Source organism: Plecotus auritus, assembly GCF_963455305.1.
Source record: "Plecotus auritus genome assembly, chromosome: 2".
NCBI classification, from domain to species: domain Eukaryota; kingdom Metazoa; phylum Chordata; class Mammalia; order Chiroptera; family Vespertilionidae; genus Plecotus; species Plecotus auritus.
The window spans coordinates 35,219,957-35,247,083 of NC_137771.1; the positions used below are offsets into that span (position 1 = coordinate 35,219,957).

The following is a 27,127-nucleotide window of genomic DNA, read 5'->3' on the forward strand; positions in this document are numbered from 1 at the left end:
TTAAGAATGGTGTTACTGATTGAGTAATTGAAGCATGAGGTTGTAGTGTACATTTGGTGATAAGGAGGCAGTTTAATTCAGTTTCACATAAAAGGCTGGGTGGGAGGGTGAGGCTATTGCATTTCTCCAGGCTGATTCAGTTTGGAGGGGAGTGCTTTATCCAGGGAAGGTGGCATCTGTTGACGGAGTGGGAGAGGGACTTAGCACAGGTACCTGGTGGCTGTCCCTTTAGATCTTTCCTTGGAATTGCACAACACAGTCCTCACTTAACTTCAGTCCTCTCTGATCTGCCCCACCTCCACTGGAGCCCAGGGTGAATGTGCTGGCCCTTTAAGAGGGCACCCAGGTTTCTAGCAGACTCCGGATTCTCCCTGGTGGACAGAATCCCCGCTGGTTTTCACAGCCAGATGTTATGCTTTGAAACCATTTAATGAGTTGCTAATAGTAGAGAGTCCTTGGATTATTTTGAATATTTAGACAAGATTATGGAGTAGAGATTTTAGTGATTACATATTCTACAATTGTGTCGCAGATCATTTTCTAAACTTTTTTGTAACTCATAATTCCTTTTAACAAATTTAAAAATTACTCCATTGGTGTTATTTAAAATTAGAAATAATTTTAGTATAAGTAAAAAGCAACCAAAGCATAGGCTCAAAGCCTACTTTTTTTCCTAATTACATGTCATCTTGTATATTTTGCCTTGCAAATCTTAAGATGGTAGAGATATTAGCGTCTGCATAATGAAAAATAAAAAAATTAAAGTTTATGTGACCTGAATTGAGTCAGTAAACCTATCTCACAGCAGAGTCAGATTAGAATCCAGCTCTCAGTTTTAGCCCATTTTACTTGTTTCCATAGAGACTCATGCATCACTGAAAACTACATAATGAGAGTAGCGTGCTTTTCTGTGTTCGGTTGCTAGAGAGATTTATTGATAATTGAGCTATTTAAGGTTAAGTGTGCACTAAAGGATTTTTATAAATGAGTCTTAGGATTGAAAAATATACCTTCATGTGTTTCACAACTTTCTAGTTTTTAACTGGTTTCTAGTTTTTATTGTTTTACAGTTGGAAAATAATAGATGCTTATGTTTAGGAAAAAAAGACATAAAACTGTATCTGGAAAGGACTTTGAAGGTGATTTAATACTGTTTCTCTTAAAATGTTGGTATTATATAAAAATTAGGGCAGATGGCTCAGTCCCTTCTTCCCATAAACAGAGACTGGGTGAATGGAAGTGAGTTGCATGAAGTCAAGGTCCTGAGCCTGACTGTCTTTGTGAATAGCTTTTGACTGCTTCATAGTAGGATTATGTGGTTATCAACTTTATATTTTTGAAAGCCTAGCTTGGGCTCTGCTTTCCTTGCTGGTTCAGATACTAGTTTCCACAGCATCAGAACAGGCAACCTTTGGAACACCAGGGAGCTCTTTCCCTGGCCTTTCTTTATGGCTTTGGTGTTCTTGGATTCCTTGGGTTGTACCAGTATCTTGGAGTGAATAGGGCCAGAGAGAGAGTCAAAGATAGAGGGTGTGTAGGATCATTACATTTCCCTTTTCTGGAATTTACTAAAGTGAAGGTAATAGCTTTCCTGTCATGACATCCAAGATGAGTAATGCTCTAAGCCAATGGTCGCCAATTGGTGATCCATGGACCACTGGTGGTCTGTGAGGTCCGAAAGGTTGGCGACTGCTGCTCTAAGCAAGATGCTCACATACCTTTATTTGGAATATATCTTATGTCTGTCTTATCCACATATGTTGAGCTTCTTAGGAAACTGCATGTAACATTTTTTTGTGCAGAATCTTGAAAATAATTAAAATTTTAAATTAAAGTTTTTTCTTTAATAGTGTATGTTATACTACTTGGTTTTTATGATAAAAAGGAATTATGAGACCAGGATTTTATTAGATAAAAGTAGATCAAAAGTTAAATTTGATTTCAGTACTAAGAGAAATTAATGCCTAAAGATTCCCATGTCTTATTTGGGAATGGTTTTCAAAATATGTTTGTAGATATTGCCCTTTTTCCCACCCCTCCCACATCCAGAATTATGAAGAGAAATTTGTGCTTTCTAAGCTTCCTTTAGTTTACCCAAACATAGACTGTGTTTGCTTGTTAGAGCTGAGAGTCCTTTGTAATCTGTTTTTCTTTTTCACCAAGTAAGCTTCTTTCTTTTGCTCTCCCATTCATGTGTCTTGGCTGCTTTAAGTTGACTTACTTTACTGCCTTTTTGCAGCCCTATTTCATGCACATACACTTGAGCAGACACAGCCAATAAAGCAGTTAACAGCGGAGCAGAAAGGATTAAGTACAAACACACACAAGTGCCATCTTCCCTGGATAGAGCACTCCCCTCCAAACTGTGTGTGTAATGCTGATCTATGATACTGTGTAATGTTTTCTATTTTTATTATCTACTATGGGAAAGCAGGAGCTGAATTAATATTGTGCTTGTGTAGAATGCCTCTGAGGATATGGGATGGGGGAGGGGGCTAGTTTTTCATGTGACTTATCTCTGACATGCTGCAGCGGGACTGAAAACACTCTTCTGCTCATCATATACAGAGGAGAGAGAGAAATTCCAAGATCGAGCTTGTAGAATTTGTGGGGTATATTTAGATTTTTCTTCCTGTGTTTTTCTGTTTTTCAACTTTGCCTAATTTTACAAGGATTGGTAGTGGGGTATGACCTTTGCATAATTAAGTAGATTGAGGTAAGGGAGAAACGGACTGCCACAATGATTCGTATGATAAGGGACTGTTTAAAATCTCCGAGACATCGTGACCCACATTGCGACCCACCTGAGAAACGGTTAGTGAGCTCCTTGCCCATCTCAAGTGTTTAAAAGTAACAGTATACAAATAGCTTTATTCTTGTGCCTTTTTTCTGCCATACAAATCTTAAGAACATTGTACCTACATATCCAGAACAGTTGAGTTTTGTCTACATTTAAAATTTCACCTCAGAAAGGTGAGAAATATAAAGGTAGCATGCAGTTGTCCCTTAAGTATCTTCATCTTCTTTGGTGTAATTGTTTCATTTTTCCTTTATGCTACAGTTTAATGGAGCCTGCACTTATGTTTGGGTTATGTCTTGGATGAAACTGAAATACCATCATGAAGCTCTGAGGGGAAACTTGGCAGTACTAGTCTGGAGGATTTCTTGAATGCCATCCTCCCTTCTTCATGTTGCCTTCTTTTACCTTCCCCCTACCCCACCCCAAAAATGTATTACTGCAGAATCCTATTGCTTTTTCTCTCATTTTGTAGAAAAGAAAGTGAAGGGAGCTGTGTGTGTGTGTGTGTGTGTGTGTGTGTGTGTGTGTGTGTGTGTGTGTGATTTCAGTACAAACAGCAGTTAAATTGATAACATCGAAAGAAATAGCTTTATTTTATAATTCTGAATCTAAGATTGCTTAGGATTTATTCATTAAGAATCCAGCTCTGATGGATCATGTACAATTTATTTTTTCTTATTTTTCTATCATGCACGAATTTAGATAATGATGTTTCAAAGTAAAAGGGGATCCTAGCTTGTTTGATCTGAAGAGTAGAAAGATAATGCTACTGTGATTCTTTTTTCACTTAGTATACATTGTTTTATATATTTGATCAATTGGAAATTATCAGTGATCTAAAATAGCTTTTTTTTAGCAGGTGTATTTTATAGAGCAAATGGCCCATGTATTGGCGATTCTTTCCATTTTCTCTATATTTCATTCTAAAATTGGTACACACTAGTGATTTAAGGGGACATTAACACTTCAGTAAATGTCTTTTTCCTCAATATTGTTGGCTGTTTCTATTAGCCATTTTCATTTGATTTAACAGTGGTGCTCAAGGGTTAAGCTTACAAAGCTGATGCAACCCCTCCTTTTCTTTACCAGCAATTTTCATTGGACAGCATTTCCATAGCAACAGTGAGATCAGTGAAACCTGAGGTTTCATTGATTATTTTTCTCTTCCTTTTTTAATCTATTCTCTTTTCACCACATTTTAGTGAGAAAGCGATTTTTTTTTAACAAACAGAGCTTATATTTATTTGTTCCATAAATAATTAAAAGAGGGTAGAAAAATCTGCCCTTCATTTAAAAATTGAATGTTTCACTATGTATTTAAAAAGCGATTCAGGATTAGGAGGCTGGATAACCATACCGGCTGTAGCTGATGTTCTCAAATATTCTTGCATTGTTTGCTGGTCTTCTAGGGAAAAGAATAATGTGGAACAGGACCTTAAGGAGAAAGAAGATACTCTTAAACAGAGGACAAGCGAGGTTCAGGTATGTGAGCTATGAAATTCAGTATTCCATTTCTGATTTAGGACAATATATTTTAAATGTATGGGGTCATTTACTATGTGACGGTTGTGGTGTTGGTGAATTGATCTAGTAATGTCTATTATATATGTGATATAAATAGTGGTCATTTATAAAATGATTGTTTTTCTCTGAATTCTGGCCTGCAGAGATCACACTGCAATGAGAAAGCAGTATTTTTCAGCATAAATTTCTAGTTTTGAAAGTATTTTAAAGATAATATTTAACTGCATATTATACTATTAAAGATAAGTTTTAATGACTTATGATATAAATATTATTACACCAATAAAATTAAATGAGTGAAATTGTCATCAACATCGTCATCATCTTGAAAACGCAAATTGCTTTTTCAAAGATGTGAGATTTTGTTAGGTAGGAGACCTAGTATTTTAAAGGAGTGTTTTGCATAATACTGGTAGGGTGGGAAATTGCATGGAATAATTTAAAATAGTATTTTTATAAGTTGCTTAGTAGCCACAATATCTTAAACTGTCATAAAGAGATTTAATTCATTTTCAGCAAATGCTATGTTAAGTAACTTCATTTTACAAATAAAATAGAAAAGACAAACCTTAGTTTCTGATTGGGAAATGACACAAAAAGGGGTATTTCAAACATTAAAAATACAGAAAATTGGGCAGTGTTGCAGTGAGAACAGTAAGCATTGCATGTGACCATGTTACTGGGGCATCATTTTCTGAATGCTGCACCAGTACATACAGGAGGTTGGATGTAAAAACACTGGTAGCAGTTGCCAGTAACAACTCATGGATGGGCATTTCTTAACATGTTACTTATATGTTGGGTTCCCTGTTTATCTCATTTTTAAATAGGTAAAAGCTCTAAATGGTTAGATTCATTGATTTGTTCTGATATGGGACATTCACCAGAGATTTTTACCAGGTGGACTGTGATAGGGTGGGGAGAATGATTTATTGAGGGATTGACGAAGAGGCCAGAGAGACTGCTTCTTATTTATTTATTTATTTATTTATTTTAGAGGTGGGAGAGAGAAGGAGAGAGATAGAGGGAAAAACATTGATTTTTGTTGTTCCATTTATTTATGCACTCATTGGTTGATTCTTGTCTGTGCCCTGACTGGGGATCGAACCTGCAACCTTGGTCTATTAAGATGATGCTCTAACCAACTGAGTTACCCAGCCAAGGCCCAGAGAGACTTCTTGTTGGAAGTTGATGTTCATATTGGAAGACTGCATTTATTACATACACTGGGATTTTCCCAAACATGATGCAGAAGTCAAGAGATCGTCACTAATGTTTTTTCTCTTTGGGGTAATGAGAATGGGGGGTTACCTCAATTACATTATTTTTGAGCTTATTAAGAAATGCAAAAGAGTCATAGACTTCAACAGTTATTGTTAAAAATAGTTTAAGGATAGAAGATAAAACAATCTACAAAAGTTTTCTCAATCTGAAGAAATAAATATAGTTTCTGATATAATCTTGGACAGTTTCTAAATTTAACCAGATAATGTTTCAAAGTACAAAGTTTTTTATGATAGATAATATTTTGTTATTTGTATCTGTCTACATGTTGGTTTTCCCTACTAGATCTTTTGAGGATGTGAATTTAAATAGCCAGTTTGAACTAAGATTTTTGTTCCTTTTAGGCTAAATGGGCTATCCTCTATAATAAAAGCCTAATATGCTAAGTGTCCAGTCATCTGGTCGTCCAAACAATCAAAGCGTAATATGCTAATGATATGCTAAGGCCGCTCAGCCGCTCGCTATGATGTGCACTGACGACCAGGGGGCAGACGCTCCTACTGGTAGGTTAGCTTGCTGCTGGGGTCTGGCCAATTGGGACTGAGCGGGACTGAGCGAGATGGGCTGGACATGCCCTGGAGCCCTTCTGCGGTTCCTCCCCGGCTGGCCAACCTCCTGTGTCCCTCCCCAGCCCCAATTGTGCACCGGTGGGGTCCCTTGGCCTGGCCTGCACCCTCTCGCAATCTGGGATCCCTTGGGGGATGCCAGAGAGCCGGTTTTGGCTTGATCCCGCCGGCCAGGCTGAGGGACCCCACTGGTGCATGAATTCCTGCACCGGGTCTCTAGTCCTTGAATATTTGATTTCTTATCATTGTAGTTTTGTTGTCAGTCAAAATTTCTTCGTGATTTGCTTATCCTTCATTACTTAGTGGTGACGGTAAGGTATATGTTAAATCCTAAGTTTTGTTAAATCCAGATGTATGATTAGCATAGGAAGTCTAAATAGTTGAATTTTTGCATTGGGTGCTATAAATAAAAGGCATCTTGGAGCATGGTTGGCACAGACCAAGTTGTTTGTAATGGTCAAACATAAGTTCACTGAAAAAGAACAGTGGATTAAAACTTTGCATTAGTAGCCTAACCCATGTAGCTCAGTGGTTAAGCATCTACCCATGAACCAAGAGATCACTGGTTCAATTCCTGGTCAGGGCACATGCTTAGGTTGCAGGCTCCATCCCCAGTAGAGGGCATGCAGGAGACAGCCGATCAATGATTCTCTCTCATCATTGATATTTCTATCTCTCTCGCCCTCTCCTTTCCTCTCTGAAATCAATAACAATATATTTAAAAAAACACAACAACTTTGCATTAGTAGATTTATTACTTATTCTATTCCAATACAGGTATTATCCATGGTAATGAGACACTAGACTAGATGACATGGATATTTGACATCTAGAAATAATTAAAACTTTTCATTTTAGTGATCGTTTTCACTTTTCTGAAGCACAAGACAACTTATTAGAAGTGGTAATATGTAGAGTTCATTACCTATTGAATTAACTCTGATTTACTCATTGGTAATGAGGTACAGACTAGTGATAACATGGATAATTAAAATCTGTAAGTAATTACAACAACTAGTTCTTATTTTTTAATTTCTCTAGCAAAAAGCAGTTTACTGGAGCTATTTATTAATCAGTAGCAGAATAAAAAAAGTGAACTCTGCTTCTTTATGAGCCAACTTTTCTAATGAAGATGCTGAGAAATGCCAACATGAAGGCCTCAGGGTAGAAGTAAGGGAATTTTTACCTATCAGTGAGTGTCTGCCTAATCCAAAATCCAAACTTGACTTTTCTGAGTGTTCTTGCTTTTCTCTATATGTAGAGTCACAGATAATCATTATATAAGCTCTTATCTTAAACCAAACTTTCAAAGACTCTTTAATGTGTGACTAATGTGCCAAAAGACTATTTTTGTCTGTTTTGGATCTATACAGTCTTCCTAATTCAGTAAAATTAGAAAATATACTATATAATTAAATTTTTGTTTCCTGTCTGTAGTCCCATGAACTACATATTGAAAACTTTCAGTTCAAGATTTTTTTCTTGAAAACCAAGCCAACTTCAGATTTAATTTAATGAGATGACCACTCTTAACACATGTGAAGTACACTGTTAGTTTATCAAATTCTGTGGAGAAATTAGGCCCAAAGTGATCCAAGGGGGAAAAGCTATATAAAAGGTCATTGTATCTCAAATGTTTATGGTTTGGGCTTTTTTTGTTGTTGTTAAGAGGAGAAGGTAGACCCACATTTTTTTTGGTTCTTCCTAGGTTTTTGTTCCTAAGTAAATACTCTATACATGAGTTTTCTCTTCTGTAACATGGGGTAATAAAAATACCAAACATTTAGAGTTGCTGTAAGAATAAAATGAGATAATGCAGGTAAAGTGTCTCCCAGAATAATTGGCACCAAGTAGAAGTTCAGTAGATGTTCTGATTAGTAGTATTATTACGTATTGTACTGTCGTCTCCTTATTACCCTCCCTTCATTGTCAAGCTCCATATTGGACTATCTGCACTTAGAACTCACCAATTTGAAAATCCCTTTATTCCTTTATTTTTGCTATTGCTGTCACTTTAGCTGCCAACCTACTTTCTTCTATTTTTGTTGCTGTGTGTAGCCATTTTTTTCCCTTTCTAGCCTTTCAGTAATCCTGTTTAGTCTGCTGTGCTTTAATTTTTCTGCTCAGGACCAGCAACAATTTTAAAGGTCATATCCACTGGTTACTGCTTTCTTGGATTCACTCTCCTAGATATTCTCCTACCTCTCTGACCCTTCGCTTCTGTTGTCTTTGTCAGGAACTGACATACTTTTTCCTCCCCCACTTCTTCTTTTTCTACTATGTTTACCCCTTACCATCCATATACTGATGACTCCCAAGTATTTATCCAGCCTTCTGTTCTCCTGAGAATCATCTCTCGACTTAGCCATTTTGGTGTTTATCATTTCAAGGTCACTATGTCTAAAATGAGTTTCATCTTGTTGAGGGGGAAAAGGCTTCAATTTTGAACTTTCCTATTTCTGACAGTGCTTTTCTTTCTCACTACTGCCACTCTTGTCACCCAACATGTAAAAATTTAAGTGCTTACCCCATCCTCTTGCCTTTCTTCCTAAACTAACTTTATTTTTAATATTATTATTTTTAATCCTGAGCATATGTTCATTGATTATAGAGAGAAGGGAGGGAGAGAGAGGGACAGAGGGAGGGCAGGGGGGGAGGGAGGAGGAGGTAGGGAGGGAAGGACAGGGGGGGAGAGAGAAAGAGAGCGAGAGCGAGAGCGAGAGAGAGAGAGAGAGAGAGAGAGAGAGAGAAAGAAACATTGATCTATTGCCTCTGGTATGCGCCCTCACCAGGGATTGAAACCCCAACCTAGGTATGTGCCCTTACTGGGAATCGAACCTGCAACCTTTTTTGGTGAATGGCACAGTGCTCCAACCAACTGAGTACCTGGTCAGGGGGGCAGCCGATCAGTGTTTCTCTCTCACATTGATCTCTTTGTCTCTCTCTCCTTTCCTCTCTCTAAAATTATTTTTTAAAAAGACATTGTTAAATGGATGTAATTTTAAGGAAGCCATTGGCAACAGAAATCAATAAACTTCAATTTTGTGCATGAAATTAAAAACAGGTCAAGACCCACTCAGAATCTACAGATAGGTTTGGTAGCACAGTACATCATGAAGAGTCAGACTTTTTTGTACTACCCTCATGCAAAAAAGGCTCTTAATTATTTATACTTTATCAGTAAAGTTTCAATAATTCATAGTAACTGTCCATGTTTTGTTTTGTTTTTTCATTTTAATTCAGCGATTGACTTATTTTGGGTGGAAATAAAATTAGATACATGAGCTCAACATTCTTTTTCTAGTGATAAGGCCCTTAGAACATGCTGGGAAGCATATGATTGGGAAATAAAGGCAATCTGTTAGTGAGATTTTCTAACATCCACCCTCGTTTAATAAACTTCCTTTCTGTTCCTTGAGTTAAACATCTTGCTATACAATTGCATATATAATATACAACTTTTTTATATTAAGAATACATCTGTAACTTCTGTTTAAGAATGTATCTAATTATTTTTAGTTTTGGTTTAGTCTATAGAGTTTTTTAACCAGTTAAATATAAATAAGTGTATTATCTATAAATTATTGTCCTTTTTGTTGATTTTTTTACTCTATTTTATATGAAGCAAATGCAAACATATTCATGTTGATAATATTTCATAGGTTTAGTACTTAAGTTACTTTTTTCAGTTATATAACTGATTTAGGTTGTAAAAATGATTTTACTCTTTAATATAACTACGAGTTTTTATGTATTTTTTTAAATTTTATTTTCTGTACCCCTGTAGTACTTCCTGGGGTGTGGAGGGATGGGGATGAGTTTATCATGTTCAATAACTTGTATAATTTCTAGAAAACAAGACAGTTTCCTTGACATTTCTTTTTAAATAAAGCCAAGATCCCAGCTCAAGGATCCCTTCATTCCTGGATGAGGAACCTTGGCTATGGCTAGCTTTGGTATTTTCTAAAACAAACCTTGGCACTGTATTTTAGTAGTCTGTTCACGTCATCCTTGCCATTCTCTAAGTGCTGTTGTCCTTTTGCTGTAGAGCATGATCATGGAAAATAGAGCATAACTACTGACCAGTGTTACTTTCAGGAAAGGGAGTAAGCTAGGAGGAGTGATCAAGGGAACATGTAATTAACTGTACTGTTAAATTTCTTTTGTACAGCAGGAGAATATTTACATAAAATTTGTATAATAGAAAAAATGAAAAATTATCTATGTGAGTGGTCATTTTAGGTCATATAGGATTCTTCTCTTATAGGCAAAATTTGTAGGAACCTTTAATTCAATTTGTAAAATTATTTTTGCTGAGGCAAGTTTTGCCCAGGCAAGTTTTTACTGATGAATCTAGCGTAATTTCATTTAGAAATTACGGGGTGGGGGGGGAGTTATCGGGGGAGAGAAGAGGGGAAAAGTAAAGGCATTATGAATTTCATTAATGTGTTTAGTTACATCATTTCACTTTTCTGAATTATCAGAATAGCAAAACAGCTAAGATAGAAGAGGCAGGAGACTTAAAAAATGAAACCCAGTTTTACAAACACTATTTAATGTTTACAAATTGTGATAATATCATTTGAAAAATAAATCTTCAAAGCCCATCAGTTTGTCAGTGTCAACCTATTCTAAAACCCTGTGTCTTAAGTTCACCTTAAACACATAGGTCTCTTTTAAGAGAGAATTCATTGATATTAATAGTCCAAGACAGAAACCAAAATATAAACTACAAAAGAATGAAATAAATGTTACATAAAGAAAATGCAAGGTAAAAAATGTGTTACTTCTATGTACAGCACAATATGGAAACAACTCTCAGATACACTGGAAAGGGAATGATGAATAAGAAAGTAACTCTAATTTAAACAAAATTAATGAAGAAATGTTTTGAAAAAGAAGAAGAAGAAATAAAATAGAATCTAACTACAAAGGCATCTGTCTTCGTCACTCACTTGATGGGATGACATTTGATAGTGCTGAGATCATGCACTGATTCAGCAGAGGATTTTCCCGAATGGCTATCATAAGGGAAAGAGATAATTATCCTAGTTTAGTGGAAGATACTGTGTGCTAGGAATACCTGCCACTGTCCTAGTCATGGGGGGAGGGAGATATGCATTTGCTGCCTTTACTTAGTCTCAGGATAAGCAAATCTGTACCAAAATAAAACAGCCAAGTATATCTGGATACTGATATTGCTGTGGAAATTATAATTTTTGACATTTCCAGATTATAAAAGTAATGTGAGAAAAAAGTAATATATGTTCAGAATAATCTTGTAAAATATAGAAAAAGAAAAACTCCACAATTTCACATTTGAGAGAGAACCATTAACATTTTTGCTGTATTTTCTATGAATGTACATAAATGGCCTTATATTTGTGTTTAGTCTTTGTGTTCAGCTTTTTAAGAATTAGCATTATGTCCTAGATGTTTTCTTATATGACCCTTTCAAGTTAAATTTTATTTTTATTAGACTTACAGTAAAAGTAGAAATCAAGTTATATCTAATTATAGCTACTATATATCATTATATATGTGAAGTCCAATGTTTTTCTTTGGAGTTTAGGAGAGAATGGGAAATTAGACTAGAATATTTGAGGATGGAAATAGTTAACATTTTTCCTATTCCTGCCTTTGAACATTTTTTAAAATATATTTTTATTGATTTCAGAGAGGAAGGGAGAGGGAGAGAGAGAAACATCAATGATGAGAGAGAATCATTGATCAGCTGCCTCCTGCACACCCCCACTGAGGATCGAGCCCGCAACCCCTGCATGTGCCCTGACCAGGAATTGAACCAGTGACTTCCTGGTTCATAGGTCAACATTCAACCACTGAGCCACACCAGCCGGGTTGAACATTTTTAATTAAAGGAAAAGAAAAAAATATTTCTCCCAGTATTCTTAAAAACTGCTTTTTAGGCCAGCATATCTTTATGTACAAACTATATGACTTATATATTTTACTATATATCTGTAATATGTATAATAATACAATAAGGCATTCAGAATGAGTGGCATTTTAAAAAAATACTTAATTATAAGACTTTTTCAAACTATTGTAGTTACTCAAGCTACTGTGTTGAAGTGAAGCAGTTATTCTACCTTCTGAAGAGTAAGAATAGCCCATAATATAATATATAAAACAAATATATAAACTTAAAAACACGGTGACATGCTAAAGCAGTAAAGATTTTTTCTATATAATGGAAATTTTAAATGTCAGATCAGTCTTAGTCTACACACTATAAAAATCATGAATAGAAATTTTAAGTATTTTAATCTAACAAAGGGCATTTTATCAATAGATTAGTTTGAGGCTAGTATTAATATTGAGCCATAGGTTGAATAGAGAGTGCAACTTTTCACAGTATGTTAAAAGATCAAGTCGTTTCTTTCTGTCAGCCTCAGGCACACTTGCTAATAGTTTCTCCCAGATACTAAAATCCTTATGATAGTTATCAATCATTTCTTAATTATTCTTTGGAATGTGCTAGGCATTACATTAGATTGTGGAAACTCAAAGATGAGGCGTTGGCTCTGTCCTTCAGCAGTCATACCTAATAATAGACAAACATGTAAATTGACCGTACCTCCACTACGCCTACCAGCCAATCAGGAGTGATATGCAAATTAACCCAACAAAGATGGTGGTTAATTTGCATACACAGGCGCCGAGCAACCAGGGGTGGGCGTGACGCTTGCATCGTCGCCATGGCAACAACGCAGGTGTTCCACCCCACCTCTGGTCTCTCAGGGCCTCTGGACAGAGTGGGAAGGCGGGGCCAGAGCGGAAAGAGGCAGCTCCGGGACTGGGCCGGAGTGGAAAGGTGATGCTGGCAGCCAGGGAAAGGAAGGCCCATTCTATCACGAATCTTCGTGCATTGGGCTTCTAGTCCTATATAATAAAGAGGAAATATGCTAGTTGACCCTCACACCGTCGCAAAGATGGCGGCACCCACAGCCAATAAGGAGGGAATATGCTAATTGATTGCCCTGTCCACAAAGATGGCAGCACCCACAGCCAATAAGGAGGGAATATGCTAATTGACTGTCACGTCCTCAAAGATGGCGGCACCCGCAGCCACAAGATGGCCGCGCCTAGTCCCCTCAGCCCTGCCAGGGCGGCAGGCGCACTGCCTCTGGAGTCCCCCAGTCCCCTCAGTCCCCCAGCCACCAGGGCCGGCCCAAGGCGCAGGCAAGCCTTGGATGGCGGCTGCCCAGTCACCCAGGACCACCCGAGGCTCAGGTAACCAGGGCTGGCCGAGGCTTGAGCTGCCGGCAGTGGCAGCAGCAGAGGTGTGATGGGGCGTCGCCTTCCCCTGATTGCTGGGTCGCCTCCCGCCCTTGAGGGCTCCCAGGCTATGAGAGGGGGCAGGCTGGGCTGAGGGACCCCCCTCCAGTGCATGAATTTTCATGCACCTGGCCTCTAGTTTATAATATAATGTATTAAGTATGATAATTGAGGTTAGGTACAAACCATTATAAGAGCATAGGTAAAAGAAGCTCAAGGTGGGTCAGAGGAGATTAAATTTGGCTGGGCCTTTAAGAGTCATTAGTGAGTTACCAGATAGCAATGGTAAGAAAGGCCTTTGAGGCAGAGGAAATGGCTTAGAAAAGGAAGAAGGTCTTTTGAGGATGTGCACAGGTGAATGTAAGGAAAAGAAGGTAGTAGAAGAAGGTAGTTTGGGGCCCAGATTTGAAGGTTCTGATGTGTTTTGTAACCAGTTTTACTTTATTCTACAGATGAGGGGGAACCATCATATATTTTTGAAATAGCAGAGTGATTAAAGAGCATTCCTATCTGATAAATTATTTTTAAAAAATGAAGTTGGACATGTGGAATAAGAAGAAACAAAAGCTGAAAAATAATTATATGTTTATTGTATTTATTGCATGTCTTTTTTGAGAGCCATTGCAGTATCTCTGTATTTGAGTATGAATCAGTTAACAGTGTAGGTTAGGTTAAAAATTTAGGCATGGCCAAAACCGGTTTGGCTCAGTGGATAGAGCGTCGGCCTGCGGACTGAAGGGTCCCGGGTTTGATTCCAGTCAAGGGCATGTACCTTGGTTGCGGGCACATCTCCAGTAGGAGGTGTGCAGGAGGCAGCTGATCGATGTTTCTCTCATCGATGTTTCTAACTCTCTATCCCTCTCCCTTCCTCTCTGTAAAATATCAATAAAATATATTTAAAAAAAAATTCTTTAAAAAAAAAAATTTAGGCATGACTAGTTGGTTTGGCTCAGTGGATAGAGTGTCAGCCTGTGGACAGAAGGGTCCTGGGTTCAATTCCGGTCAAGGGCACGTACCTTGGTTGTAGGCTCCAGGGCTAGTGCAGGAGGCAACCAATCGATGTTTCTCTCACATTGATATTTCTCTCTCTTTCCCTCTCTCTTCCACTCTCTTTAAAAATTAATGGGAAATTACCCTCGAGTGAGGATTAAGAATAAAAATGATGTTGAAAAACAAACAGATAAATAATAAAATAATTTTTAAAAAAAATTTAGGTGGTGCTGGTAAATTAACGATAAAGTACAGAGCTCACCATTATGAATCTGCAATAGACTTATGAAATGCTAGCACTAGGCAAGTCTTTCATGATGATCATCATTGGCTGGCATTTTTATTTTTTGAAGCTAGTTAAATTTTTTTTTTACAAGGAACATTTGAAACAACAAAAAAGAGAAAATCTCCAAATCATCTATATTGAGCAGGAACACTAAGGTGTTCCCTCCATGTCCATCCTGGTCCTCCACTACTTAGAACTTTGGCCATTGTCTTCAAATGGAGAGTGAAGAATATGCTTCAGACTTCACTCAGAGCAGGAGAAGCTGCTGGACATGACACTGGAACTTTTCACTGGCTGTGGCAGTAGTATCATCCAAGGCAACTTCAGCCTGGGCTTTCTCTATCTTCTCTCAAAGCTTCCTCATAACAGTATGGGAAAGAAGTGGGGTCAGTCCCACTGATTTTGGCAAAAACTTCAGGACTTTCATCTTGCTAGTCTCAGCATGGGCTCTTGGACCCTGCAGGAACTCATAGCATGGATAATCACTATTGGGCACCTGCTGGTACTCCAGGTACTTTTCAGTGATGAGCTTCTTAGGCTACCCATAGATGAAATTCTTCCTCCTAGCATGCACCCCAATCATATTCAGCACTTCCCAGATTTTCTCCTCAGGGACACAGTTACCCTTCATGAAGATTATGCCCAAGAGAAGTTATCAGGAAGCCGGTCTTAGGCATGCCTTGGTCATCACTCAGCATCCCATCGTAGGTGAGATCTAGTAATTTGATGAGCACATAGAAATGGCTGGTGGGGTCCACTTCCTTCACTTCGATGCTAAAGACAATCTCCATGCACTCACAGACTTTCTTGAAGATCACAGAGAAGTGATCCTTGTGTTCTTTGATGACATTCTTCAGCATTTCTGCCTTCGTGATATGGGTATCTTTGTTACATACTTGATACTCAGTGCACCAATTCAGGCACCTTATTTTGTAGCACTTCAGTGAACAAGGACTCAGGATTTGGTGGAACCTGTGAGGTGCTTGGATCCTCCTCTTGGCTGTTAGAGCCCTCATTTGATTTGCTCAATGGAGTGACTGCGATGGCAGTGGAGGAGGAGCGGGTTCTCTGGGAACTCTGGAGAAGACTCAATATCCCAGTGCCAGGCACCTCCTCTGGAGGGCCCAGGATCAAAGAAGAGAGAAGAGGAGGAGGAGGTGGGGGTGGCTTCATCCTCCTCAGCTATGGGAGCCTGCATACCTACCAGGTCCTGTGCCTCTCTTGGGGCCTGAAGGTCTTCCTTAAGCTTGCAGCTCTTACTCTTCTGACCATGAGGCATGACTTGCGTTGGGGCCATTTGGCAGGAGGGTGGGCAATTGGGACCCACAGATAGGCCTCCTCTTTAGAGGTGCTCTCAGTTGTCACTGGGCTGTTTTCTTTGTTGGCCTGTCTCCTAAGATCTTGTTGCTTGGCAGCACCTGGGACTCCTTTCTCTGCTGATCTGATGTCACATTGCTGCCACTAAGCTTCACCTTCTTCAGACTCCTTGGTGATTGGTAGAGTCTGGGACTCCTCACCTTGTTGACCTGTTTCTGGTCATCTCAGTTGAAGCCTTATCTCCATGAGACTCCAAAAGTCAGAGTTGGAAAACACTACATCCAAGGATCATGCGTAGGGCCTTCTCGGGCTGAAAGCAGGCTCAGAACAGGATGGGGCTTGTTCTGTTCTGTAGTGGGAAGTCAGTTCAGTTGTTCCACCAGATCATCACTTTGACTCCCGGAACTGCCTGAGCCCTCTCCCTTGGCAAATCTGACTCTGCTTCCCTCTAATTAAGGCGGTCACTTCCAGGTTCCTAGATTTGGAAATGAGGGCGGGGTGGGTGTTACTTATCCTGACAGCCCTGCAAAGGGTCTCCCAGGAATGGCATCAGGGGTAGAGTGGGATTCTATGGGGTTCACACTATTCTGTGGTGGGTGGACCCCTCAGTCCTCATTCATGAAGGTTTTCATCTCGGATCCTGACTGTGTGCTGGCCCTTTCAAAGAAAAATTTTAAAGAGAGCTGAATGATAGTTGTAATTTATATTTTGTTAGTTGGCAGAGAAAATATAAGATGAAAAGCAATTATAAAAAGCATTGTTCAGTGTTTTATTTAATCACAGAAGCATCTACATTTACAGGCATACCTCCTTTTATTATGCTTTATAGGTATTGCTTTATTTTATTTTATTTTATTTTACAATTTGAAGATTTGTAGCAACCCTGCATTGAGCAATTTATTTTTCCAACAAGCTCAGATGATGGTTAGAATTTTTTTAGCAATAAAGTATTTTTGAATTAAGGTATACACATTATTAGGAGATAATGCTATTGCACACTTAATAGACTACAATCTAGTAGTAACATAACTTTTATATGCACTGAGAAACAAAAAAAATGATGTGACTTGCTTTATTGCAATATTTGCTTTATTGCAGTTGTCTGGACTGAACCTGCAATATTTTCAAGGTATGCCTGTATTTGAAAAATAGTGGCACACATGTGTGAGACATTTAGTCTAGTACATAGCATAGTGGTTAAGAGCTGATTCTGGACCTAGTTTGAATCCATCACTTGCTAACAAACTTTGAACAAGTTACTTGCTCATGAATGCCTCCGTTTTCTCATCTGTAAAATGAATAACAATTGTACCTACCTTGTAGATCTGTCATATAGATTATAAATTAGTTAATATACATAAAAAGCCTGGAAGAGTACCTAGCACATTGTAAGCACTATTGAAAGTGTTTGCGGGAGATTAAAAATGGCAGTGGAGTAAGTGGAAGCTACACTGACACTCTCACAGGACCAAACTGGAAATACAGCTAAAATACTGAAAAAACCACCCTGAAAAATAAACTAAAGACTAGCTGGAGAGAACCCTGATAACCAAGGATGGAAAGTAGAGACCACATAGAGAATGGTAGGAAGTGTGGAGGCACAAAAGAGCTGGCCAGGATTCCACAGACAGCAGCTGAATATCTGGAGGGATATCTCAGCCATAAGGAGTTCACACTGAGAACTCTGGAGTCTAAACCCCAGTCCAGAGAACCAGAACTGAGAAAGGACCCCCATAGAACATCTGGCTGTGAAGAGCAACAGGGTTGCTGTCTGCCAGCCAGAGATGGCTGGATTTGCAGGCACCTTCTTAAAAGTCCAATGCACAAAATTTCATGTGCAGCCATCTACCTTGGGCTCCAGCACAGGGAGGGCAGAGTGGACTGGAGCTGTGTGAGGAGAGTCCAGGGCTGGGGGCTCTAGAGTTGAGCTCAGAAGACAGTCACTCAGTTTTCCTGTGCTGAGTCATTCCCTCTTGCTACAGAGGATATCTTTCTCCAGTGGACCTTTGCTATCCAGAAGGTTTTTGCCCCCACCCTGTTGGAAGCCCTCTTGCCCCACCCTGTGGTCTATAGCCTGAGGCAAATTACATCTCTGAGAATAACAGTCAGACTTCAGGCAGAGGTGGATCTCTGGAGGCTTTGAGTCTTTGCCTGATTTCCCTCTGGGCTTGGGGCTAGGAAAAGCAGAGCCTGGTGTACATCTTGGTCTTTTCCAAAGGCTCCCAACCCCAGCAGAGGGAGCCACAAGTTGTGGATTGCTGATAGCTCCAAAGAGAGGACTCAGGGCCAGTCAGAAACAGCATCTGACATTGTCCTGCATTAGAGATTAGGAGTTGTAGCAGATCTACCTAATACATAGACACAAACCCAAATAGGTAGCCAAAATGGGGAGATAAAGAAAAAACCCCCAAATGAAAGAACAAGAGAATTCTCCAGAAGAAGAGGTAAACGACATGGAGATAAGAAATTTATTAGGTATAGAGTTTAGAATAATGATGTCAAAGATACTTAACAGCATGAGAAAAGATATAGTAACTATGAAAAAAGACTAGTCAAAAATAAAGAATTACATAGCACTAATAAATAATACATTGAAAGGAATACACAGCAGATTAGGGAAAGCCAAGGATCAGATCAGTGAATTAGAAAACAGGTTAGGAAAAAATCAGAGAACCAAAAAGAAAAAAACAATTAAAAAAAACAGGAGGACAGCTTAAGGGAGCTGTGGGACGACATGAAACGTAACAATATTTGCATAATGGGTGTGCCAGAAGGAGAAGAAAGTGAGCTAGGGATAGAGAACATGTTTGAAGAAAAAACATAACCCAATTATATGCTGTCTACAAGAGGCCCACCTCAGAACAAAAGACTCACACAGGAAGAGTGAAGGGATGGAAAATAATTTTCCATGCAAATGGAAATGGAAAAAAAGCTGGGGTAGCAATACTCATCTGACAAAATAGACTTCAAAATGAACTCCATCACAAGAGACCACACAGGTCACTACATAATACTAAAGGGATTGATCCAACAAGAGGATTTAACCCTGATAAATATATATGCACCCAATATAGGAGCACCTAAATATATTTTTAAAAATTCTAGAATTTGACAGCAATACAGTCACAGTAGGGGACTTTAACACATTGCTGACTTCACTGGCTAGATCTTCCAGGCAAAAATTTAACAAGGAAACAGTGACTCTAAATGACACACTGGATCAGATGGATTTAATTGACATTTATAGAACATTTCACCCCAAAGTTGCAGAATATACATTCTTCTCAAGTGCACATGGGTCATTCTCAAAGATAGATCACATATTAGGACACAAAATAAGTCTCTACAAGTTCAAGAAGACTGAAATAACATCAAGCATCTTAGATCACAATGGAATGAGATTAGAAATCAACTACAATAAAAACATTCAAACACATGGAGGCTAAATAGCATGTTATTAAACAAGGAGTTATCAATGAAGTCAAGAAAGAAGTAAAAAACTTGCAAACAAATGAAAACACACACAAAAAAACAAAATATCTGGGACACAGCAAAAGCAGTCCTGAGAGGGAAGTTCATAGCACTACAGGCCTACCTTAAAAAAAAAAAAAAAAAAAAAAAAACAAGAAAATTTAATAATAAACTATTTGATCCTACAACTTAAAGAATTACAAAGAAAATAACAAGTTAGGCAAATTTTATGGTATATAAATTATACCTTTTGGTGTATGGGATGATGCTCAACCAACTGAGCCACACTGATCAGGGCTTGTAAATTATACCTTAATAAAGTTTAAAAAAATAATTATTTTATGCCAACATATATGAATCTTGAAAATATGCTAAGCAATAAAGAAGCCAGTCACAAAACTCACATACTGTATGATTTCATTTGGAGTGACCAGGAGGGAAATGGGAGTGACTTGCTAATATTTGGGGTTTCTTTTTGAGGTGATGAAAATGTTCTAAAATTGTTTTGATGATGATGGTTGCACAATTGTGTAAATATACTAAGAACAATTGAATTGTATACTTTAAATGGGTGAATTATGTGGCATGTGAGTTATCTCAATAAAACTGTTACAGGAAGTAAATAAAATTATATGCTATATATGAAGGAGAATTAGAGGTAGGGAGGGCTGTAGTAGTGGTAGGCCTGAGGAAGACCTCACTGAGAAAGTAATAGTTGAGCAAAAAAGTGAAAGAGATGAGAGACTGAGCCATGTAGATTCTTGGGGGAGGAACTTTCTAGGAAGAGGGGATAATCAGTGAAAGATTCTGAGAAGAGAGCATTTCTGGCATGTTTGAGGAACAACAGTGAGGTCTGTATGGGTGAAATTGAGCAAGCAAGAAAGAGAGCAGTAGGAAATGAAGTTGAGAGAAGGGATCATATAGGCCTATTGTAAGCACTTTGGTTTTTACAGTGAGGGAGATGGGGAGTCGGTGTAGAGTTTTGAGTAGAGGAATGACATCATCTGACATAAGTTTTTAACAATGGCTGCTGTACTGAAAATAAACTGATGGATTGGAGATGAGATGTTAGAGAAAGAGAAGAGTCAAAGATGATGACATATTTTTTGGCCAGACAAACAAAGGGAGGGGGAAGATTGAGGATGAGGCAGATTTGGGGGCTGGGGGTGGGCAGGGGGGGGGGGATGCCAGGAGTTTTTGACATGTTTGTGAAAGTCATCAGACATCTAAGGACAGATTTGAGTAAGCAAATCGGATATCTAAATCTGGAATCTAGGGAAGAGGTCCTCAAGTAAAGATTGTATTTAAAGCTACGAGTCCTCTAATCCACCAATACAATATACTTAATAAGATAATATTTTATTTTCCTTCCCTTAAATAGGCTCTTAAAAATTGTTGGCTTAATCTTCCCCTGCCTCCAAAGAAAATAAATATGTTTCTTTTCTTATATTTCAGGATCTTCAAGATGAAGTTCAAAGAGAGAGTACTAATCTGCAAAATCTCCAGGCCCAGAAAGAGCAAGTACAGGAACTCCTCGATGGGCTGGATGAGCAGAAAGCCCAGCTGGAGGAACAACTCCAGGAAGTCAGAAAGAAATGCTCTGAGGAGGCCCAGCTGGTAAAGATTGGCCATTTACTGCTGTGTATTTACACCTTAGTTGCTTTCCCTGGCTTAAAATGGAAACATTCTCTGTTTCTTGTTGCTGTCATTAGGTCGCAATCTCTAATCAACATCAGGCACATGAAGGAAATGGAACTTAGTTCACTCAGAAATTACAGGCCTTCTTTAGGGAAAATAGGGCACTTAATGTACTATTTTTCCAAATTTTATTTGGAAGTACGGTACCTGTGCCTTTTAACTATTCCCTAATTGTCTTTTCTATCAAATGTTTACATTTAAAAATACCAGAATAGCCGAAACCGGTTTGGCTCAGTGGATAGAGCGTCGGCCTGCGGACTGAAGGGTCCCAGGTTCGATTCCGGTCAAGGGCATGTACCTTGGTTGCGGGCACATCCCCAGTGGGAGGTGTGCAGGAGGCAGCTGATCGATGTTTCTCTCTCATCGATGTTTCTAGCTCTCTATCCCTCTCCCTTCCTCTCTGTAAAATATCAATAAAATATATTTAAAAAAAATAAATAAAAATAAATAAATAAAAAAATAAAAATACCAGAATAGTAAGCTAAACAAATAAATGTATTGTATTATGGAACATTTTAATGACATCTCTTTTTTTTTATTCCTCTTTCTTCTCATTCACCTCCATATTATAGATCTCATCCCTGAAAGCTGAATTAACTAGTCAAGAATCGCAGATCTCCACTTATGAAGAAGAGCTGGCCAAAGCTAGGGAAGAGCTGAGTCGCCTGCAGCAAGAAACAGCAGAATTGGAGGAGAGTGTGGAGTCAGGGAAGGCCCAGCTGGGACCTCTTCAGCAGCACCTGCAAGATTCACAGCAGGAAATTAGTTCAGTAAGTCTTTGTAGCAGCAAGAAATATGAGAAATATGCTCAGATGGGCCCTCACCTATCCTTGTAGCAAATAATACTTTCTCAACTGCTCTTTTCTCTCTGCCTAGTTTATTATTCATTTTTCAGTAATTTCATACAAAAAGGTTTCTTGTCACCTGTCATAAATTAAACTATCATTCAATTTGTACGCGTGATAATAATCATTGGAGTCATGGTTAAGATGGTTTAGTTTGAGTGCTGGCTCTGCCACTTACTATCTGAATCACTTTAGCATCAGGTTCCTCATCTTTAAAATTGGAGAATTAATAATACCTCTACCTCTCAGGGCTGCTGTGAGGATTAAATGAAGCAAAACCTGTGATACATTTATAGATAAATGTGCAGTGTTGTGGTAGAGCCTTTGCTTTGTTATTTCTAGGCCTTCGTAAATGGAGAATATTTTATAGAATGATAGTAAGATGGTTAGATAGGAGCATAGAGATCATGTAGCTATTAAAAATAAAAGGAAGGGCCTTTCAAAATGAAAGGCAAAAAAAAAGCATTTATTTGAGATTAATAAACATAGCTATTTGGGACACACTAGGCAGAAACACATATCGTGTTTTTATGAGTAGAAGGGGAACAATTAGATTGATTGAAGGAAGGCATTTCTGTTGGTTCAGATAAATTTAACATAGTGATGTTAATTCTAAACTTTTTTGTTTGTTTTAATTGTTGACACTATTACAAATCACCCCCCTATTCCCCCCCTTTGCCCAATTCCACCCAGCCCCCACCACCCCCTCCCCTTAAACATTTTTAATTTTCAGTCCAGCAGTCATAATAACTTTGTTTTTTTCATTTGCAAACAGTTTTTGGGGACACAGTGTTGCCCTAGGCCCAGTCCAAAGGTTATTTTGCTATGTTTTTTGTCATTCTTTGTTTTTGGTTTTTTGTTGTTGTTGTTAATCTTCACCTGAGGATATTTTTTCCATTGATTTTAGAGTGAGAGGGAGGCAGGGAGAGAGAGAGAATGAAAGAGAGAAACATCAATATTAGAGAGACACATCGATTGGTTGCCTCCTACACCTGCCCCCGACTGGAGTCCAGGGATCAAACCTGCAACCCAGGTTTGCGCCCTTGACTAGGAATCAAACCCAAGACCCTTTGGTGTGCGGTGACACTCTGACCACAGAGCCACACCCTGTTTTAATATTCCAGAAGTCTGAGGCGTAAGATGTACAAAGCAGTACCTCTGCATGACAGCTCTGGCTCCATTTAAAGTGGCTCCATTTATTTTTTTGGACATAGCCCATTCCTTTTATTTTGAATTTGAACAAACTGTAACTATATTGTGTTAGGGTCACCGAAGGAGGTACACAAGAGGCTGAAAGTGGTAAAGATTTATAAATTTATTAGGTCATCTGGAAACCAGATGGGCTGAGCTCCAGAATGGCACTAGCACTCAGGGATGGTGAATCACAGATTTTAAAGGACTCTAGATGAGCTTTTTTGGTGGGGAATTCTCTGGGCAGGTCCAGATCCTGGGCAAATCCAGAGGGGAAAGTTACTGCTCTTAGCAAATGGAATGTGGTCTAAGCCAAAGGGAATGTTGGTTTTAAAATGATCTAATGGTCAGTTTCCCAGGGGAGGGGATATTGATTCCATTATTTGACCAGACCTAACATAATGTTTTTGAGATTCATCCATGTTGTAACATGTATCAACATGTTCATAGGTATTTTGTTTATTCCTTTCCAGTTAATGGACATTTGGAGTCTTCCTACTTTGGGGCTATCCTATATAATAAAAGCCCAGCAACCATAACAACCGGAATGACCGGTTGTTATGAGGTGCATTGACCACCTCTCGGTCCCTCCCCCACGGCCCGCAGGCTCTGATCGCAGCATAGTGAACGGGGAACCACAGGGAACTGGGTGGGTGGTGGCGGGGCTTGACTGGGGAAGGCAGACCTCTTGGTCCCTCCCCTTGGCCCACAGGCTCTAACAGATCAGCTGATGGTGAACAGGGGAACCGGGGTAGGTGGCACGGTGGGGCGCGACTGGGGACTGGCAAGTGGACGGAAGGCAGACCTCTTGGTCCCTCCCCCTGGTCTGCAGGCTCTGATGGATCAGCAAGTGGCAAACAGGGGACCAGGGTGGGTGACGCACCAGGGCGGGACTGGGGACTGGCCAAAGGGCCAGAAGGCAGACCTCTTGGTCCCTCACCCCGGCCCACAGGCTCTGATCGATTGGTGGTGGTGGTGGTGGCAGGGCAGGACTGGGGACTGGCGAATGGGCAGAAGATGGCTCCTGATCGCAGGCTAGGCCTAGGGACCCTACCCGAGCACGATTTCATATGCTGGGCCTCTAATCGTATATAATAAAGAGGTAATATGCAAATTGACCCTCACGCCCTCATCTTTAATTCTTACCTAGTACTTGAAGCAAGAAAAAAACAAAGAACCTCTGTCCTTAAATCTCTTGTGGTTATATGATGTATGCTGCTTTTCTACAAGTATTTTAAAGGTGTTTTAATAGTTTATTGCATTTTCCTTGCACAATTTACAAAGAGCTTGTGTTGCATGAGTAATGTTTTTTATATCACCTTAAGTTTACTCAGAGACTAAGGAAGAACACAGACTTAGTGACAAGTGCATGAGAGAGCCAGACACAGGAATGCCTAGTTCTGTTCAAGATTCTACAGTCTCGGACATAACCATGGAGAACAAACTGCCCTAAAGAGAATTAATAGGCTAGTATATCCACTTACTACTGCATCTATATGATAGGTATTATTTTAGTGTTAAGGTTTTTTTTTTTTTTATAATATATTTTATTGATTTTTTACAGAGAGGAAGGAAGAGTGATAGATAGTCAGAAACATCGATGAGAGAGAAACATCGATCAGCTGCCTCTTGCACACCTCCTACTGGGGATGTGCCCGCAACCAAGTTACATGCCCTTGAGCGGAATCGAACCCGGGACCCTTCAGTCTGCAGGCCAACGCTCTTCCACTGAGCCAAACCGGTTTTGGCTTTAGTGTTAAGGTTTTAAATTTTTGATGGCAAGGTTGTAGTAGGTATGGAAATTGATTAAGTGATCATGATAAAAAAAATATATAATAATAGGATAATATGCAAATTAGTTGGGACGCCATCACCTAATGACCAAACAGCAGGGACCTGAGGCTGCATGGCGCCTGGCCTGGACGGGGGACCTCAGGCCGCACCCCCCACCCAGCAGGGCTTAACGGGGGACCTCAGGCTGCACCCCTGCCCTGACACCAGGTCAGGGGACCTCAGGCCGCGCCCCCCCGCCCAGCAGGGCTTGACGGGACCTCAGGCCACAGCCCCCGCCCAGGAGGGCTTGACGGGGGACCTCAGGCTGCGCCCACTGCCCCGGCCCTGGGTGGGGGGACCTCAGGCCGCGCCCCCCGCCCTGGCGTCGGGCCTGGGGACATCAGGCCACACCGCCCGCCCCGGCACTGGGCTGGGGGACCTGAGGCTCCACCCCCTGCCTGGTCCCCCTTGATGGATTTGAGACTGCACCCCCCCCCACCTGGCGCTGGGCCGGGGGACCTGAGGCTGCGCCCCCCTGCCCAGAAGGGCTTGATGGGGGTGGGGCCGGCCGGATCTGGGTCTCCTGCAATTTCAAAGCACGTGTGGGTGGGCGGGACTTGACTCTGGGTCCTGCGGCGCGCCCCAGACTCTGACAGGAGGGAGATTTTCATATACATTTTACTAATTTTCTTTCATCTCTGACACTTCTATTATAGAGAAAGGGTAAATAGCAATATTAAAATATTTCCTCTAATTAATTCCCTTTTAATGTGCACAAATTTCATGCACCGGGACACTAGTTTTTAATGAAAGAATAGAAAACATCAGAGTGCATTACATGTAGTAAGGATAAGTATTCATGAAATTTGTTTCACCACTGTATAAGCATATATGTGTATGTGAAATCATATATAAACTATGTATGATTATATATGTGTCTATATATACTAGAGGCCCGGTGCACGAAATTCGTGCACTTGCCGGGGGGGTTCCTCAGCCTGGCTTGTGCCCTCTCGCAGTCCAGGAACCCTTGGGGGATGTCCGACTGATGGCTTAGGTGCTCTCCCTGCAGGGAGCAGATCTAAGCCATCAGTCGGACATCGTTAGCACTGCTGCAGAGGCCGGGGAGGCTCCTGCACTCACCAGCTGTGAGCCCAGCTCAGAGCTTCTGGCTGAGTGGTGCACCTCCTGTGGGAGCGCACTGACCACCAGGGGGCAGCTCCTGCATTGAGCGTCTTTCCCCTGGTGGTCAGTGCACATCATAGCGACCAGTCGTTCCACTGTTCGGTCGATTTGCATATTAGCCTTTTATTATATAGAATGTGTTTATATTTATGTATACACTAGAGGCCCGATGCACAAAATTCATGCCACAGTAGGCCTTCCTTCCCCCGGCTGTTGGCACCAGCTTCCCTCTGGCACCCAGGACCTGGGCTTCCCTCCGGCCGCCGGCACGCACCCGGGACTCAAGCTTTTCTCGCAGCCCTGGCTTCGTCTGGAAGGTCGTCTGGAAGGACGTTCAGTCTAATTAGCATATTACGCTTTTATTATTATAGATATACACACAGAGACATCCAAATAAATACATATATATTTACTGAGTTAGGATGTAAATATATATTTCTTTCTATGGATTAAAGTTAAAAAAAATTTATAAGCCACTGCTGTTTAGCACTAGCAACATACAAGGCACATATATGCTGTGTATTACAAATATGTAGTATAAAAATTGGTAGATATATATATGTTTCCTGATGCCCACTGTTTAAATTTATACGCACAATACTTGTGTTCATTAAGTGAACATATATTAAGCACTTACAGTATTCGTCATTGGAGGTACAAAGTTAATACCAAAAGCTGTGGTCTCAAAACAACAACAACAAAAAGTGTGGTCTCTATCCTCAAAAGAGCTCAAGGTCTTTAACTTTTAAAAGATGGGTGAATTAGTGGGATAGGAACAGGAAAAATTTGCTATAGTAGTGGGAAATGCAGTGTTCTAGGAACTTTTACACACATTTTTATACATTATTTACATAGTCCTTTACATTTCACAGAGTTCTTTGCTTCATATAAACAGGCG

At 39.8% G+C, this 27,127-nt stretch overlaps 1 protein-coding gene and 1 pseudogene across 3 annotated transcripts in view; one reads left to right on the forward strand and one right to left on the reverse strand.

Moving 5' to 3' along the window:
- The window catches only part of EPS15 (epidermal growth factor receptor pathway substrate 15), a 120,769-nt gene that overhangs the window by 63,771 nt on the left and 29,871 nt on the right, over window positions 1-27,127 (forward strand). For both annotated transcript variants that reach the window (XM_080658062.1, XM_080658063.1), the window contains exons 13-15: window positions 4,210-4,282; window positions 20,993-21,154; window positions 21,808-22,005. In XM_080658062.1, the coding sequence (XP_080514188.1) occupies window positions 4,210-4,282; window positions 20,993-21,154; window positions 21,808-22,005 (433 nt within the window). The remainder of the gene's footprint in view (window positions 1-4,209; window positions 4,283-20,992; window positions 21,155-21,807; window positions 22,006-27,127) is intronic.
- LOC308241927 (putative MAGE domain-containing protein MAGEA13P) lies at window positions 14,993-16,028 on the reverse strand (annotated as a pseudogene). The gene has a single exon. The product of its transcript is annotated as a putative MAGE domain-containing protein MAGEA13P (transcript).